The 14,871-nt window shown below is 52.7% G+C and overlaps 1 protein-coding gene across 1 annotated transcript in view; it reads left to right on the top strand.

The window, feature by feature from the left end:
• The window catches only part of Pitpnb (phosphatidylinositol transfer protein beta), a 63,047-nt gene extending 56,385 nt beyond the window's left edge, over window positions 1-6,662 (top strand). The window contains exons 10-11 of the mRNA XM_005336031.5: window positions 474-596; window positions 4,801-6,662. Of these exons, the coding sequence (XP_005336088.1) occupies window positions 474-596; window positions 4,801-4,851 (174 nt within the window). The 3' untranslated portion in view covers window positions 4,852-6,662. The remainder of the gene's footprint in view (window positions 1-473; window positions 597-4,800) is intronic.
• Window positions 6,663-14,871: the final 8,209 nt, after the last annotated feature.

The raw sequence follows: 14,871 nt of genomic DNA, 5'->3' as shown, positions 1-14,871 counted from the left end.
AAACCTCTTTATCCCAAGGAACCCAGGTCTCTCTTTCTCTCAGTCCATTTTTTTCTGTGCCACCTCTCAGTACTCCCTTGAAATGCAGAGAGGTGAAGAATGACAATGTGTAATTTTATAGCAAGAAAAAATCCTGTTGGCCTTTGCTCACTGACCTTTAGGAAAAGGTAAAAATAGATCAGGTCCAGCAGGAGTGTGCTGGATCAGGTGGTGCACACCACTTTTTTTTTTTTTTTTTTCCCCATTTCTACTAGATCATTACCCCTCGGCCAGGGGAGATCATTTCCCACTTCACAGAGAAATTTTTGTCTTTATTTTGCCGTTCAAGATGATAATAGGGTGGAGTTAAGATTTCCACTAGGCTTCAAACTAAAAATCTGAGTTTCGTGGGTTAATTGGGACATGTAATGTCAGTGTGTCATTAATCTCAGACTTTTGCCATCTTATGCTACTTTTCTTCTTTGTTTTAAAAGCAAGAAAAAAGGATATTTACAAACTTTCATCGCCAGCTTTTTTGTTGGATCGACAAGTGGATTGATCTGACAATGGAGGATATTAGGAGAATGGAAGACGAGACTCAGAAAGAACTAGAAACAGTAAGACTTGCCATTCTATGGGAATCCCCTCATTTCCCCTGTCTGAAACTGTGTAGACCTAGAACTAGGAAGAGTGTTCCTGAAGCCTCTCTCTGCTCTGTCTGCATCACAGTGGAGTTTCTAGACACTAATGCCTGCTTCCTGGGTTCTGACTCCTCTCTTATTGACCATCTTTCCTGAAGGTGGACTTTGTCACCTGTGAACTGCCCAGTGGTTTTGTAGTTCTTCTCATGCATTACTTCTCTAACAGAAGAGAGAACAAGGACTTGTCACATTAGTTCAGTCCTTTTAGAGTCCTTTTGTCAGAAGCGAGAGCCTTTGGCTCAGTTTTGTCACAGCTGATTGAAGTTCTGGTTCCCTCTTCTGTGCACAAGGTAAGGCTGGTGTGGCCGCTGATCTGAAAATGCCTCCTCCCTCCCCGATCTGCAGTGAGTGCTGACTTGTTCTGAGTTTGGGGCGTCTTCTGGGGACCCCTGGCAGGAGGTCAGCCTGCTGGGTTAGGGTTGAGCCGCAGCAGCCCTGTCGCCAGTGGGTGTCTCCTTTCTCTCAGGGATGGATTCTTCTCTGGCTTCCTCTTGCATGTGTCTGGTTTTGGTTTTGCCTTGGGCCACGCTTGTCTGCAGTTGGCAGCAAGGCCCCAGAGGGGAAACGAACCCAAGGAATGTCCAAGGCCTGCTAGTGGTTTCCATGTGGTCACCTCGAGTCCTGCCAGCAGGCCCAGCTCTGGAAGCCCACAGGTGCGCGTGTGTTTGACCAACTCCCGCGGGTGAGGGGGAGCCTAGTTTAGCCGGGGGGGGAGAGTGGCCGCATGTCAGGTTCTTTGGCACAGAGGGAACCTATTTCTCTGGCACATCTCATTGTAAAGAATCTGTTTTTAAAATTGCTTACTTTTGGTGATTACACAGGTCTGCTTCTAATTAGCTTTATACAAACCTTCTGAGAGGGCTCGGACATATTTTCTTTATAAGGCAATAAAATGTCTTAACCTTATCTTATACACAAAGTAAACTATAGGCAGACTCCAACTTATGAATGGAGTTTGCTCCAAATTTCTTTAGGTTGATTGTTTGAAGTTTGGAGCGTATTTTGCCATTGGATCACATCATAGTTGAGTTGGTTTCTAGATTAGCCCTAGTTTCTCCTTCTCAGTGGCAGGGCTCTGAGAGCCAGATCCGGGTGGGATGAGGAGATGCGGGAGTTGTGGTGCCTCCCTCCTTCCTTTCCCTGCCTCTTGCCCACTTTTGTGCCCTGTTCTCAACAGTGAGGTGCCTTCTCTGCCCCTGAGAAGCATCTGTCACTACCCCACCCAGTTTCAGTTGCTTTCTTCCTGCCTTGCCTATGGTCGCTCCCTCCTCCACGTGTCCCAGGCTTTGAAGACACTGCTGTCCACCTCTGGCCCCTCTGTGCAGCTGGTGTCCTGTGCATGGGGAGCTGTGTGCTGGCTTGCGTTTACCTAGGCTCGTGGCACAACTCTGCCATTGCTGGCGAGTCTTTGCCACCCCCAGAGGAAACAGAAAATGAGCTTGTTTCTGTTGGTTTGAGCCCTTGGGAAAAAGGCCTTCTCTTGGTTCTGGGTGTTTCACTGAAGAATTGTCCCACATGAAGAAGAGCAGGCAGCGCTAGCCAGCGGGTGGCTGCAGCCCTCCCCGCCTGGCCTGGGCTCTGAGTCCCAGGAAGTTCTTAGATAGAACTCGGCAACACCTCTTCTCCACTCCTGCTGCCTGTGCAAGTTCAGTCTCCTGATGACCTGAACCCATGGCGGGACCCCCGGTGGGGAACTGGTGACTGGTTGCCATCTGTGGGCTCAGCTGCTGCTCCACGCAAGTCACATGTGGGTTGGAAATGGGGTTCCAGAAGGTGTGGGGGAGACAGCAGCTCAGAGCCCCAGGTGATGAGCCCTGCATCCTCGCACCCACGTGGCCAGGCTGATCCGAGTCCCGTACAGCTGACCGTCTTGATATGGAGTCCTACCTAAGTTCTCTAGCTCTCAGTCACCGGGGAGTGCCTAGTTCCTCGTGGCATTTCTGCTGCCATGAGAGTGGGTCTGGGCATCTTCAGATGGTGGGGTGCATGCACACGTGAGGCCTGGTGATTTCAAATGCTCTTTAGGATTTTGCCCTGCCCTCAGGTCCTGCCTCCCGATGCCTGGTGGCATCACCCAATGTATTGTGATGCTCTTACTCACAGGTCTTTCAGAATCTGCTCGTTTTCTCGTGACCAGGTTTTGGTCAGGTAGAGAAGACCTGGCACCTAGGAGGATGGGCCCCCACAGAGCTGCTGGGGTTCAGCCCATCACCTGCAGGGCTTCTTGGGACAGGTGTCCCCCCTGTGGTTCCCCGCTGGCCTCTGGCGGGTAGAGGCAGTGTGTTGATCACATTTTCTTTGGTTTTGCTCGTTGAGGTCTGTCTGTCTATAGTCTGTTGTTAACGCCTGCCCTTTCTGTTGATCCTTCCCTCCTCGCTTCTCTGCCATCCTGTATCTGGGCTTGCTTGCTGCTTTTATTCACTTTCCTTTCAGCAACCTTGCTTTAAAGAACCCGAGAGACCTGGTCTGAGAAGCAGCAGAGGTCCCGTTCCACCCCTACACACACACACCTGCCCCCATGGCTTCTGCCTGGTCTGGGGACTATAATAGTATAAACCACGATTAGGGGCAGTTTGTCACATTGTATTGACAATGGCTCATGTACCATCAGTGTCTCTGATCAGTTCCTGTCCGTCTGTAGGCCTTTGTCAGATACAAGATGATACAAGGTCCACAGATTTTTCAGTCTGTAAGGAAAGCCTTTTGCAAGAGTCTTTAGGCCAGGAATGTTGGCGGGGCCTCAGCACTTCACTCACAGGAGGATATGGCTGTCAACAGGTGGCCCTCCCTCATTAGCTCATCTAGGTCCTCTTTCTCCTCTTGCTTACTAACCCCTACTCAGAGTCTGATTTTAGCAGCTCATGATTTTATTTTACGTTTAGATGCGTAAGAAGGGTACCGTCCGAGGCACGTCGGCTGCTGATGTCTAGATGAGTCCCCTGTAGGGTCAGAGACAATATCACACTGTGTAAGTGAAGACCTGGATAAAAAGAATGTTTCAAACCTGTACCTGTTGGTAAGGGGGAGTTGACTTGCTGAGCACAGGGGCTCTGACCAAGTGTTAAATGTGGCTTTATTTTTAAAGTATAGTAGATAGATAGTTTAGAAACAGACAGTGAACGCCTGAGTTGTCACACTGTGAGACTCCTGTGGAGTGTAGTCGTCAGGGCTTGCCCTTAGTGCCACATCAGGAGCCAGCTGCCCGTGCCCTTGCTTATCGCAGGCATCATCTTGGAAGCTGGCTGGTTCCAGTAACCAGGTGACTGGCCTGCTGCTCAGTAGGGCCCTGTAGGGTTAGTGAGGAAACAAAGAGCCCTCACCCCATACTGTAAGGGCCAGCCTTGGTGATTGATTCCCTTAAAAAAATTAGGTGAGATTTGTTTCTGTGCAACACAGAGCGCTCCTCCATGATTGACCTTCAGTTACCTCTGAGCTAGTTTTTCTCTGTGTAAATGCACTTTGTTTTTTTAACTAATAGCAAAAGATTTCCATGATCTTATTTATCTAATACAACTCATATGCCCAGATAACAGATTGCCCTAAAAGGGGAATAAGAATACATACCACAGTCGGAACCGCACATTGGAAGGAGTGTAGGGAAACAGAAGTGACGGCCCGTTCTCAGGGGCAAACCCCGAACCTCGATGTTCACGGGGGCCGGAGGCTCCCCTCTCCACCATGGCTCTTTGCTTCCCCCTTAGTGAGCTGCTGCTCCCAGAACTAAGCAGTGACTGGGGTGCCCATCCATGGAAAGGGGTGATTGTACCAAATAAGAATGGAGCGACTCTCCCAGGCTTCTGCAGAAGCTCTCTCTTTATATAGTGTTCATTTTAAAAAAGTTTTTCTTGGGTTACTGTTGTTATTAAGTTCTGCTAAGCTTCTGTGATTTATTTTGCTTCTAATTTAATTTTCCATCTGATGAAACAAAATGTTATGCCATTAGTAAGACCAGAATCTGTTTGAACAGAGTAAAATTTTAAGGTGCAGTAGTTGGGATAAATTTTCTTCCAAAAGTTTTGCCACATTGACAGATTTTTTTCTGGTGAGTGTGCGGGACAAGCTACTGTCCTTCGTCCCCTGCGTGGTAACGCATTCTCACCGTCTTCCGCTTTTCTTGCAGTTACGTAATCAAGGTCAAGTGAGGGGAACCAGTGCAGCCAGTGACGAGTGAAGACGAATCTGACCAGTGTCCTGCAGTGTTGAAGTTTCCGACGTGTGCTTGTGGAAACGCACACACACGCACAGGTTCCCAGCCACATGTGTCTGTGTGTGTGTGTGTCTGTGGCTGTATATAGAACGCATGTAGAGCTGCAGACCCAGATGCACACGCGTGTGTATATATGTACATACAAACATCCTGAAGGGATTAGTACACTTTCTCCAACGTACTGTACCTATCTTCAGCAAGAATGCAAAAGAAAATATTTTCAATATATATACCTGGAACAGATTTTAATAATTATCAGAGTAAAACCATTAATGGACAAATTGACTGCGATGTGATACGAGCTGGTATGTTTCATAAATGTCAAGCTGTGGACCAACATATATAGCCTTTTGTTATTTTTCTGTTCTTTTAAATCAGTCTCTTTCAATTTTTATTTTAGTCCCATAAGCAGCAGACTCCCACAGAGAGATTCCTTCAAAACTTTTTGGTACTCCCATGAATCTGGAATGTCAACTCTGAATGTATTTATAACTATTTATTTCTGGATGGTCATTATCTTCCAGCCAAATTTGATGATATCTAATAAATAAGGAGTAAAGTTACAGGCCAGTTTTTACTAGTTTGAAGGGAAAATCCTTTTAAAAAATTTTTTCTGGTTTTTATTGGAGTTTTGTATTTTAAATTTCAAGTATTTTTCTACATCAAACCTAGAAAAATGAAGATGACGATTTGTGATTTATAGTAAACACTAGAACATTTTCAGGCTCTTGTTAGGTAAACAGATCGATAAAGAAGTCAGTCTGAATGGTATCAGAGGCCGCATAGAAAGGCTGGGCGCCAGCGCCTCCCGGGGTCTCATTTCTGAAGTGGCTGTTTTCTGGGGTTAATGCAGAGACCGCGCAGACGGTCCAGAAGCCTTGCAGCCGGGCCCGGTGGGGCCATGGGGACAGTGTGCTCTTTCTGTGTGGCAGTGCACTCGGATTGGGGGCTGCCTGCGAGGTGGGATGGTTCATTGCCGCTCAGGGCCCTGGGGGGGCTGGTGACCCCGACTTTTGGATCTGCTCTCTGGTAGACACCCAGTGACATTCTCTGAGGAGGCTTCAGGAAAGTGCTGGTTAGACGTCACTGCCACTTTTTTTTTTTTTTTTAAAGAAGGAGCAGTGGCTGGGTAGATCTTTCTCTGTCTGGATGCAGCTTTTCCCCTGTCAGGCCTGGAAGCTTGACTGCAGTGATATCCTTGAGGCCTTCGGGCCACAAACTGTCGTCTGTAACCCCCTGCTCCTCCTAACCCCACCCCGGCCCTGCGGTCAGAGCGCAGTAGTCATCCGATTTGCTGACAGTCCTGCCCTTGTTGCTCTGCGCTTTCCCACGTGTCCTGTGTCCCGACCCGAGTGCTGCCGCATTGAGACCCTGGTACCTCAGCAGCACACGCCCGTCTCAAACGTCCTCCGCGTCCTCAGGATACAGACCATGTTTCCTCTCGGGGCTCTGAGGGTAATGGGTCTGTCAGAGCGTGATCGTCGCATGCAGAGTGTCGGGTGCGAGGAAGGCGATGCTGATTTGTGGAGAGTCCAGGCCTCTCTCCTAACAAACCTAACTCTTGCTGGCATCTGCAGTCTCATTGGGAGCTTGGGCACACATGGAAATGAGAGCCCGGCACATGGATTTTAATGTCTTTCTAACAACTGTGGAGATTTGAGGGAATGTGTGGTGAATGTAAAATACCTAGTTTACTTGGCAGTCTCTTGTGTAAATTACAGTAAAACAAAGTAAATGAAATTTAAACAAAAAATAAATTTGATCACAAAATGCTACTTGTGTGCTCGAGTGGTTGTTTCCCTGATGCTTCGGCTGGTGCGGAACACTGCAGCCCGCTCTACGGGTCTGTCTAGAATTCTGTGGTATGTAGCACTCCCACTCTGGGAAAAAGAAAGGGGAAGAAACGGGTTTTGTGTTTTTATTGCAAACTTCTTTTGGAAAGGCACGCGTGACACAGTAGGATGTTACTCTTGGTTTCTGAAATAATTTTCTGTCTTTAAAAGCTCAGCAGTAAACTAAAGGGGTTTTTAAAACATTTTTTTTCCAGTAGGGGGAAATATGGAAATCGAGAATATTTTTTTGAAGTGAGATCCTGACTGTTCAAGATCGTGGCATTGTGGTCTAGGGCTGATTCTCCTCTCCTCTGGACAGTGTCTTCTCTGGTCTCTTCTTTCTGGACGAGCGACGACTATTTTGTGGTTTTATCTGCTTTCTAGAGTACACAGCCTTGGGAGAGATGGCCGTCAGGGTGGACAAATTCGGTACAGATTGCTGCATTTCCAGAGTGTTCGGATTGGTTTCCGAGGTGAGCCTTCTGGTTTTCCATTTCAGATGAGGTGTGTGCGCTCTTGGTGATGGTCTGTCGCTCACGCTCTCGTCGGTCTGAGCAGTCATGGGTCCGGCACTCAGTATTACTAGAGGGTCTAAGATGGAAAAAAGGAATTGTACAGCCCAACGTGGGTGACAGAACTAGGGACAGATAAACTCCAAGTCAGCGTGGTAGTCGGGCAAGAGGCGAGAGATGGTGGAGAGGGACGTTAGACACTATAGTCAGGGTACAGACAAGAAAGCAGACGCCTGGCCCAAGGCAGCAGGGACCCAAGGAGCCTCGGGCCACAGCACAGTCAGCACACCCCTGGCTCCTCCTCACATCTTGGACTCCTTATCTGGAAATGGAGGTCAGGACCCCCAGCCCCAAGGCCACCAGGGCCAGTTGAGACATCACTAACAAATGGCAGGTCCTTTCCTGGGTGAGCGCTCTCTTCCTGTCCCACTCATTTACCAGACCGCCTCCTACTGAACTCACTTGGATCTCCTGTCTTTGTGGGCATCATAACTGGCTTTTAAAGTCGACCTCTCCGGCCCTTCTTCAGCTTGGTAAATCGTTTCGCAGCCCATCTTCCTGCACTGACCTCCTCTGAGGAAGCGAGAGATTCCACCAGCATTTTTGTCCGTCTTGTCCTAGCAGCTTGGTTGCAAGGGCCTGGTGTGGGAGTTCGTGATCCTTCATCTGCAAGGAGGGAGTTCACACTTGGTTCTTAGACCCTCAGATTTGGTGTCCTAAGTGCCACAGAAAGGAGAAGTTCTGGCTCCAGAATGTTTTTTCCAGGTGGCACTGGTGACTGTAGAGTTGAGCCCTTGGGGTGCTTGGGAGGGAGGGAGAGTGTCAAGGCCAATTTCCAGGTTGTCCTGCTGAATTGGAGCTCCTGCGGGAATGGGGTGCTTCCCAGGAGCGCTGCCAGTGCTGCTCGGGTCATGCTTTCTGCTTTGGAGCCATTGAGCAGTGGCGGTGCCCTTCAGAACCAGTCCTCTTCCCGGACGGCACTAGAAGAAGTGGGAAGTGCAGCTCTCCAGCAGCCCCAAGGCCAGGCAGGCCATCCGTCTGACACGCTGATCCTGTGTCCCATCCTTCCTCCCATCTGACACCGCCATGTCGTGGGCCGCTGTTTTGTTCAAAGGACACTTTAGAACTCTGTTGTCCCTGCTGCTCCCCCAGGGTGGCTTGCCCTCCCCAGGAGGGGCATCGCTGCTTCGTGACTCCTCCACACATTTCTCTTACCAACTTAAATTGTGAGTTAAAATGTGTCCCTGGACAAAAGAAGAACGTCCCCATCCCAGGCGGGCTCTTCGAGAGCTGGGTCTTTGGGGTCCCATGTCTTGAGTAACTGATCTGTTTTGCTGGAGGCGCCAATTTGAAAAAGTCAGCTCGAGACACAGTGGTGCTCCATCCTGGCTGCAGCTTAGAGTCCCATGAGGAGGGACTTTTGAAAAGATCCCCTGGCCCACCCGTCTTGTCTTGGCTTCGGTTCCAGGTGCCCCTTTTTCAAAGCACAGGCAAAGAGCTCAGAGGACTCCTGCCCTCTCTTCTTGGAAGACCCTTGAAATGGACACGCTGTCTCTGTAGCCGTCATTCCTGCCCACTCCTCAGAGCCCCGGGGCCAGCCAGGGCCGCTTCACGCAGGAAACCTCGTCTTCTTGGGATGCCGTCGGGGCTGCCGCAGCTCACGCAGCTTATTAAGTCTCCAGTGTCTTGTCCCACATTAGCTTGGGCACTCCTCAAGGGCAGGTGTGACAGTTGTTCCCCAGAGTCACCTCCCTTGATGGAAACTCTGTTCCTGGACCTGCTCCTTTTTGCCCACAACAGTTATCTGCTGACCTGTGCCCAGGCCCCTTTGTGTCCTGTGGGCTGAGTGGACAATCAAGAAATGTTGTCTCTGACCTCATCAGCCAAGTCGCAGCAGCCAGCAGGCTGTGGTAACTCAGTGGCTGATGGGACTAAGTTGATAAGAGAAGCGGGAAGCCACGCCCATGCTGCCGCCTCCCTTTCCAGGCACCTGCAAGGCAGGTTGGGGACTAGGGAAGTCCTAAGCCAGACTCCTGAGGCCATCCTCCACCCCCAGAAGGTACCGCTGCTGCAGTCAGTAACCTCGCCACCGACTGGCTGCCGAGCCAGAAGTCCATGTTGGTCCCCAAGTCTCCCCAAACGCTCTCAGATGGAGGTGGAATCCTGCCAGCCTTGTATGTCCTGGTCCACACCATCCGAAGACCTCTGATGGAGGTCCACCTACTTCCTACAAAAGGCTAAGCAGTAAATATGTCGGGCTGTGCGAGCTCCTCAGCTCTGCCCTCGCGCAGAAACAGCCAAAGACGGTGGTATGTAAGCCAGCATCTGTTCCAGCAAAACTTGAGACACAGGCCGTATTTGACTAGTGAGGCCGCGTCTGGTTTGCCAGGCCACCAGATGGGGTGTTGTGAGGTAACCTTCATCAGCCTCCTCCACCGTCAACTTCTAGAGCATCCCTGTCACCTGCACAGCCAAGACCAGTGACGTCTTTCTGCCCCTAGGAAGGCCGAGCCAGGGTACTCGCCAGCCTCATGGCTGCAGGCACATAAGTCTCATGTGTAAGGAGGCCACTCTTGACGCGCCTGTTGTCCATGGAAATGGCTCTCAGCGTGCTTCCCAGCGAGACCACCGCAGGTCAGAGGGCAGAATCAGGACATGCGGACAGAGTCTTGCCACAGGAAATTCAGTGAAGTAAAGACAGTTCTGGCTAGTTAGGCTCTCCTCTCCCCCCCTTTCTCTCCCTCTCTCCCCCCCTCCCTCTCTCCCCCTCTGCCCCCCTTCTCTCATCCAGTGTCTGTAGCTGTTCATCTCTAGATGCTCTGCTTGGCGACAGGTTCACAAATGTCCAGTTCCCTCCGTAGGGTGCAGACCTGGTTCTGGGTGCCAGTGCTGGGCTGTTCACCAGGCTTGGTGACCCACCTTCTGACAGGGCACTGTCAGGCCAGGCCATTCCCGAGTCCCCAAGACCCCACCTTGGGTTGGCTCTGCTTACTCCCCAGCTTTCTGAGAAGCGGTAAAGTGCCATGACAGCTCTGCCCTGTTGATCCCTTATATGTCCTGACAGCAGCTGCTGATGAGTCGGAGCAGAACTGCCCTGCACTCAGGAGGGTGGGTGCTCCTGGAGTGGGACGAGACTCGCAGTGTTTGTTACCGTGTGTGCTAAACGGGGGGCCTCGCCTCGGGTAGCCCGGAATACTGACAGCGCTTCCCCAGCACTGTCCCCACTTTCCCATGGCCCATGAGGTCACCGTGAGGTTCTGTGAGTGCTTCCCATCCAGAGTGCTGGCTGCTGGCCGTCCAGGAGAGCAGGACTGGGAGGCCACAGCAGCCATGTGGAGCTCCCACTCCTTCAGGTCAGGGGGCGATGCGCTTTTGCTGCACAGGACCAGATAATAAGTAGTCTGGGCAATGTGGGTCGTGGAGCCTTGGTTGCTGCCACTCGTCCCTGCCTGTGACACCAAAGCAGCCTCGGACATGACTTAAGGGAGCCAGCCTGGCTGTGTGCCAGTGAAGCTACTCAAATAGGCGGTGGCTGGGTTGGCTCAGGGCCGTCCTTTGCCGGCCCCTTTTCTAGGTTTTTCCCACGGTGTCTCAGCTCGTCAGATTGCAAAGAACCAAACAGGCCCAGCCAGTTCTTCCCAGCACCTGCTGTGTGCCAGGCCCCTAGACATCGGCGCCGTCAGTCACCTGCTTCACAGATGCAGAAACGGGCACAGGTCAGCACGGTCAGTGCCGCAGTCGTATCGCTGATAGTGGCAGAGCCAGGGTTGACGCCAAGAGCCACCTGGGACCATGGCCTCCCCACTGCAATTTTTAAGCCAGAGACTTTGATTTAAACGGAGATTTAAGGGCACAACCAGCAGCCTCGGCTGTGGCATTGCCTGAGGGTGGGTGTGAGCCGAGCCCTGTGGTGAAGAGTGCCCCTGGGACCCTGTGTCCAGACACCACTGAGGAGCAGCCCCTGTGCCTGCCTATTCCCGGGGCCAGGAGTGCTTGTGTCCCTCTCGGTGGCGCCCTGGGTGCCCCTTGCCTTCTGCCTCCACCCAGGCCGCCTTGGTAGGCAGGGATCCTGCCCCTTGAGTTTGATTTGTGTCATTGCTGGGAACGTGGGGAGTCAGGTTCTCCATACCCTGGCCTCCTGTCTGAGTTGCCACCAAGTACCTAGGGGTGGTTGCCAGAGCACCTGCTGGAGGGGACCTCTTCCTGCCTGCTGCAAGGGGCAGCTTCCAACGCTGAACACTCGGGGAACCACGAGGCGGTCTCAGGAGCAGGTGGGATTGTGGGTAGTTGGCCCACCCCAACAGCTCTGCCCCCACCCCCAGGAGATCCTTATTTCAGACCCCTCAGCCCCTGACGCCTGCAGCTCACTCCTCCACGTGGCTGCGGGTGCCTCCTCCTCGCGGGATGAGGTTTTCGGGTCAGCATCTGGTGGCCCGTGAGCTCACTGCTCCAGGGAGCCAGAAATCCAACAGGCGGTGGGGGGCTTGTGGGGGGGGTCAGGATTCCTCCAGCCCCTTCCAGCCGCTGGGCTCAGATTTTCCACTTGTGCGATTGAGGTCAGCGCCTGCGTCCTGCTGGCGAGCGCCCCGCACATGTCAGAGCCGGGCCTTGGGCGGTGGCTTCTCCCACTTGCTCTGGAATTCGCTCCCCGCTCCAGCCCTCTCTCCCTCAGGCTGTCCATGGGCTGCACCGCGCCCAGTGTCCTGGGGGGTGGGGGAGCAGGGTGGCTGCACTGCCTGGCCAAGCCCTGGCTCTGGGCCACCAGCGTGAGAGGGCGGCCGGGTGGGAGCGGGAGGCGGTGTCTGGCGAGCCAGGGAGAAGCGGCTCACTGTGCTGCCGTCCCTCCTGGCCAGCCAGTCCAGAGAGGCCAGAGCTCAGCAGGCACGACTGATACCCATGCTGTCCCCCAGAAGCCACCCTGGACATGGGGGCCTTAGCTCCAGCTCTCGCCACGTCCACTTGCTGAGCAGTGGACCCTCAGTGGTCCTGGCCTCTGCACCTTGATTCCTGGCCAGGGGAGGTCGGGGCCATCGCAGCAGCAACAGCGGGCATCCCTGCAGTTCCGGCTTTGGCCCTTGGCTGACCTGTGGGTTGGCTCAGGTCGGGGGTGGCCCAGGAAGCCATGCTTTTGATACTAGAGCCAGGACAGTCCTGGGTGAGCTGGGACAGTGGGTCACCTGGGAGAGCCCCCAATGCCAGCGTTTTTTAAGCCAGCGACTTTGAAATCAAACAGATTGAAAGGCACAACCAGGGGCCTGCAGGAGACAGTTGATGTCATTTTGTAGCCTGATGTGCCCCAAGCTCCCTTCCTTCAGCCCCCGCAGGGCATGGACGTCTTGTCAGAGCCACCATTTCCACAGGGCATCGTCACACCCTGACGCCACCTGGGCAGTGGGGTGACCACCTCCATCGCCTGACAAAACAGGCCCTCAGGTCAAGAAGCCGTGCTCAGCCTCCTGCAGCCCAGAACCCTCAGAAGGAAGGCAGGTCCTGTCGTTCCATCATGGCTTTCAGGACGGACAGACGTGTTGTCCCCGCCACCCATTCCATCCTTGCCTGGCTGCCACCTCTCACCTCCAAGCTTCAGCCACGAGGGCCTTACTCCTGTTGAGGCCAGAGTCCTTTTTTCCCCTGTTCATCCTGGATCTCAGGCCAAGGACCACATCCTCAAAGACACCTTGAGTGCCACCGTCTCGGCCCACCTGGGAGCTCCAGAGAGAGATGCCCGCCGTGTCGGTGGCCCTGGCTCAGCAGGTAGACCATGCTCAGCAGGCGAATGAAGCAGAGGAGCCCAGAACTGAATCGCTGTCCTCCCAGCCCTCAGCCACCAGGTCACCTCCCCACTTCAGTTAACCATTTCCCTGACCCTGCCTGCAGCATGGCCAGGCCCTGTCCCCATAGCAGCCACTCCACCTCGGCTGTCCCATCCTCTCTGCTGTCCCATCCTTTGCAAGGAAATATTTCTGTTTTATGGCTCACCCTGCTCCGTTCCTCTCGTGTTATCTTAATGAATTAGCGGGGTCCCCCTTGTGGCACGGGCCCCCTGCAGTTGACGAGCTGTACGGCGCTGTCTGCCATCTCAGCCAGGCCCGCACGGCTGTGGTGCTGGTTCCTATTACAGTAATTGGCATAAACTTTATTCTTTTGCGGAGAGATTTTTTTGGCCCGCTGAGACTGCATAACCATCTGCCATAAATTGAGACTAGTACGGCTTATTTTGGTGAATGCAAAATTGGATCCCATTCTTTACTCTGTGGCTTGATTCAACTTCCAGATGGTTAATCCACATGAAGTAATAGGAATGCACCGCGGCTCTGCTTAGCTGAAGATGGAGACGTAATATTTATTTGCTGATGTGGAGCCCTCCGCACGCTGCCCTGTCGGGATGTCAATATATAACGCAGCAGCACAGAAATGTCAGCTTGTTCCACGGGAGCGACAGCGTTTCTCCGAGTTGCCATGGGGGACCCCCGATGCCTTTTTTTCTTTTTTTTTTTTTTTCTTTTTGGTCTGCCCTTGACCTAATCTCAGGAGGTTTTGTTCTCTCCTGGGCTGTTTCTTATCAGCTGTGTCTGCCCGTGTAGCCGGCTTCACATCTGCTTTGACTTTAGTGCCTGTGACATTTTCATTAATACTTCTCCAAGGTTGAGCCCTATTCCAAATACCCTGCAGCTCACGGAAGCTGTAGCTCAGCTGTGCCCGGCTGGGGGCTGCTGGGAAATTGGCCCCTCATATCGATGAGCTTGGCCCGCTCCACCCAGTTAGGCTAATCAGTCCTGCTGTGCTGGGTGGGGGGCTCTGAAGCCCATCTAGATCAGCAGAATTGGGGCGTCAGACCCCATGGGTGTGGCTGCCCAGGAAGTCTTGACTTCCCCTGGCCTGGGATTACCTGCCCCTGCCAGCCAGTCTTGTCTTCCCTCCTGCTAGAACTCAGAGCCTGGCCCAGGGAAGATGAGCTCACAGTGGGCACAGGGTTCTGACTGGGGCGTGTCGTGGCTCGGTGGCAGAGCTCTTGCCTAGCATGCGTGAGGCCCTGGCTCCCCAGTACTAGAGGGAAAAACGCCTGACTCGAGGGGTTTCAACCACCCCAGTTTGCCCAGAATCTTTTATCCTGGGTTTAGCACTCAGAACCCCACCTCCGGGCGAACCCCTTAGATCTGGGCAAACCCACCCGCCCTGTGTGTGCACCCTACAGACCTGAAAGAGAACCCAAGGCCTCAGGCCTTGGGGTCCAGCCCATCTCATGTGTGTGCCTGGTGCACAGTGCACTTAAAGAACATGTCGCATGGATTTAGTTTACTTAGGAGTGTTAACCCCCCCACACCCCACCCCACCGGGTTCTTTTTCCTCAGTTCCCAGCTCTGCGCCTGGCTTCAGCTGCCACTCAGAAAGACGGACGAAGGAATATCGGGCACAGGCAGATGCTCGTAGCTGGGCGGGACCCACACCTATTTCCCTCACTGGATTCCAGAGTTCTGAGGTGGACATGGTTAGAAATGAGATCAAGAGTATTCTAGTGGCGTGGGAATTAGAGCTAGGCTGGATTTTTAAAGGAATGAAGACCTTGAGAGTTTCAAGATGGAACAAATAAGGAATCAGATCTAAGAAATTCTAAAACGGAACCGACTGGAACCGTGAAC

This window comes from Ictidomys tridecemlineatus, chromosome 2 (genome assembly GCF_052094955.1).
Source record: "Ictidomys tridecemlineatus isolate mIctTri1 chromosome 2, mIctTri1.hap1, whole genome shotgun sequence".
In the NCBI taxonomy this organism is placed as follows: Eukaryota; Metazoa; Chordata; class Mammalia; order Rodentia; family Sciuridae; genus Ictidomys; species Ictidomys tridecemlineatus.
The sequence above is the reverse complement of the archived record's forward strand: the minus strand, read 5'-3'. Positions and strand labels throughout refer to the sequence as shown.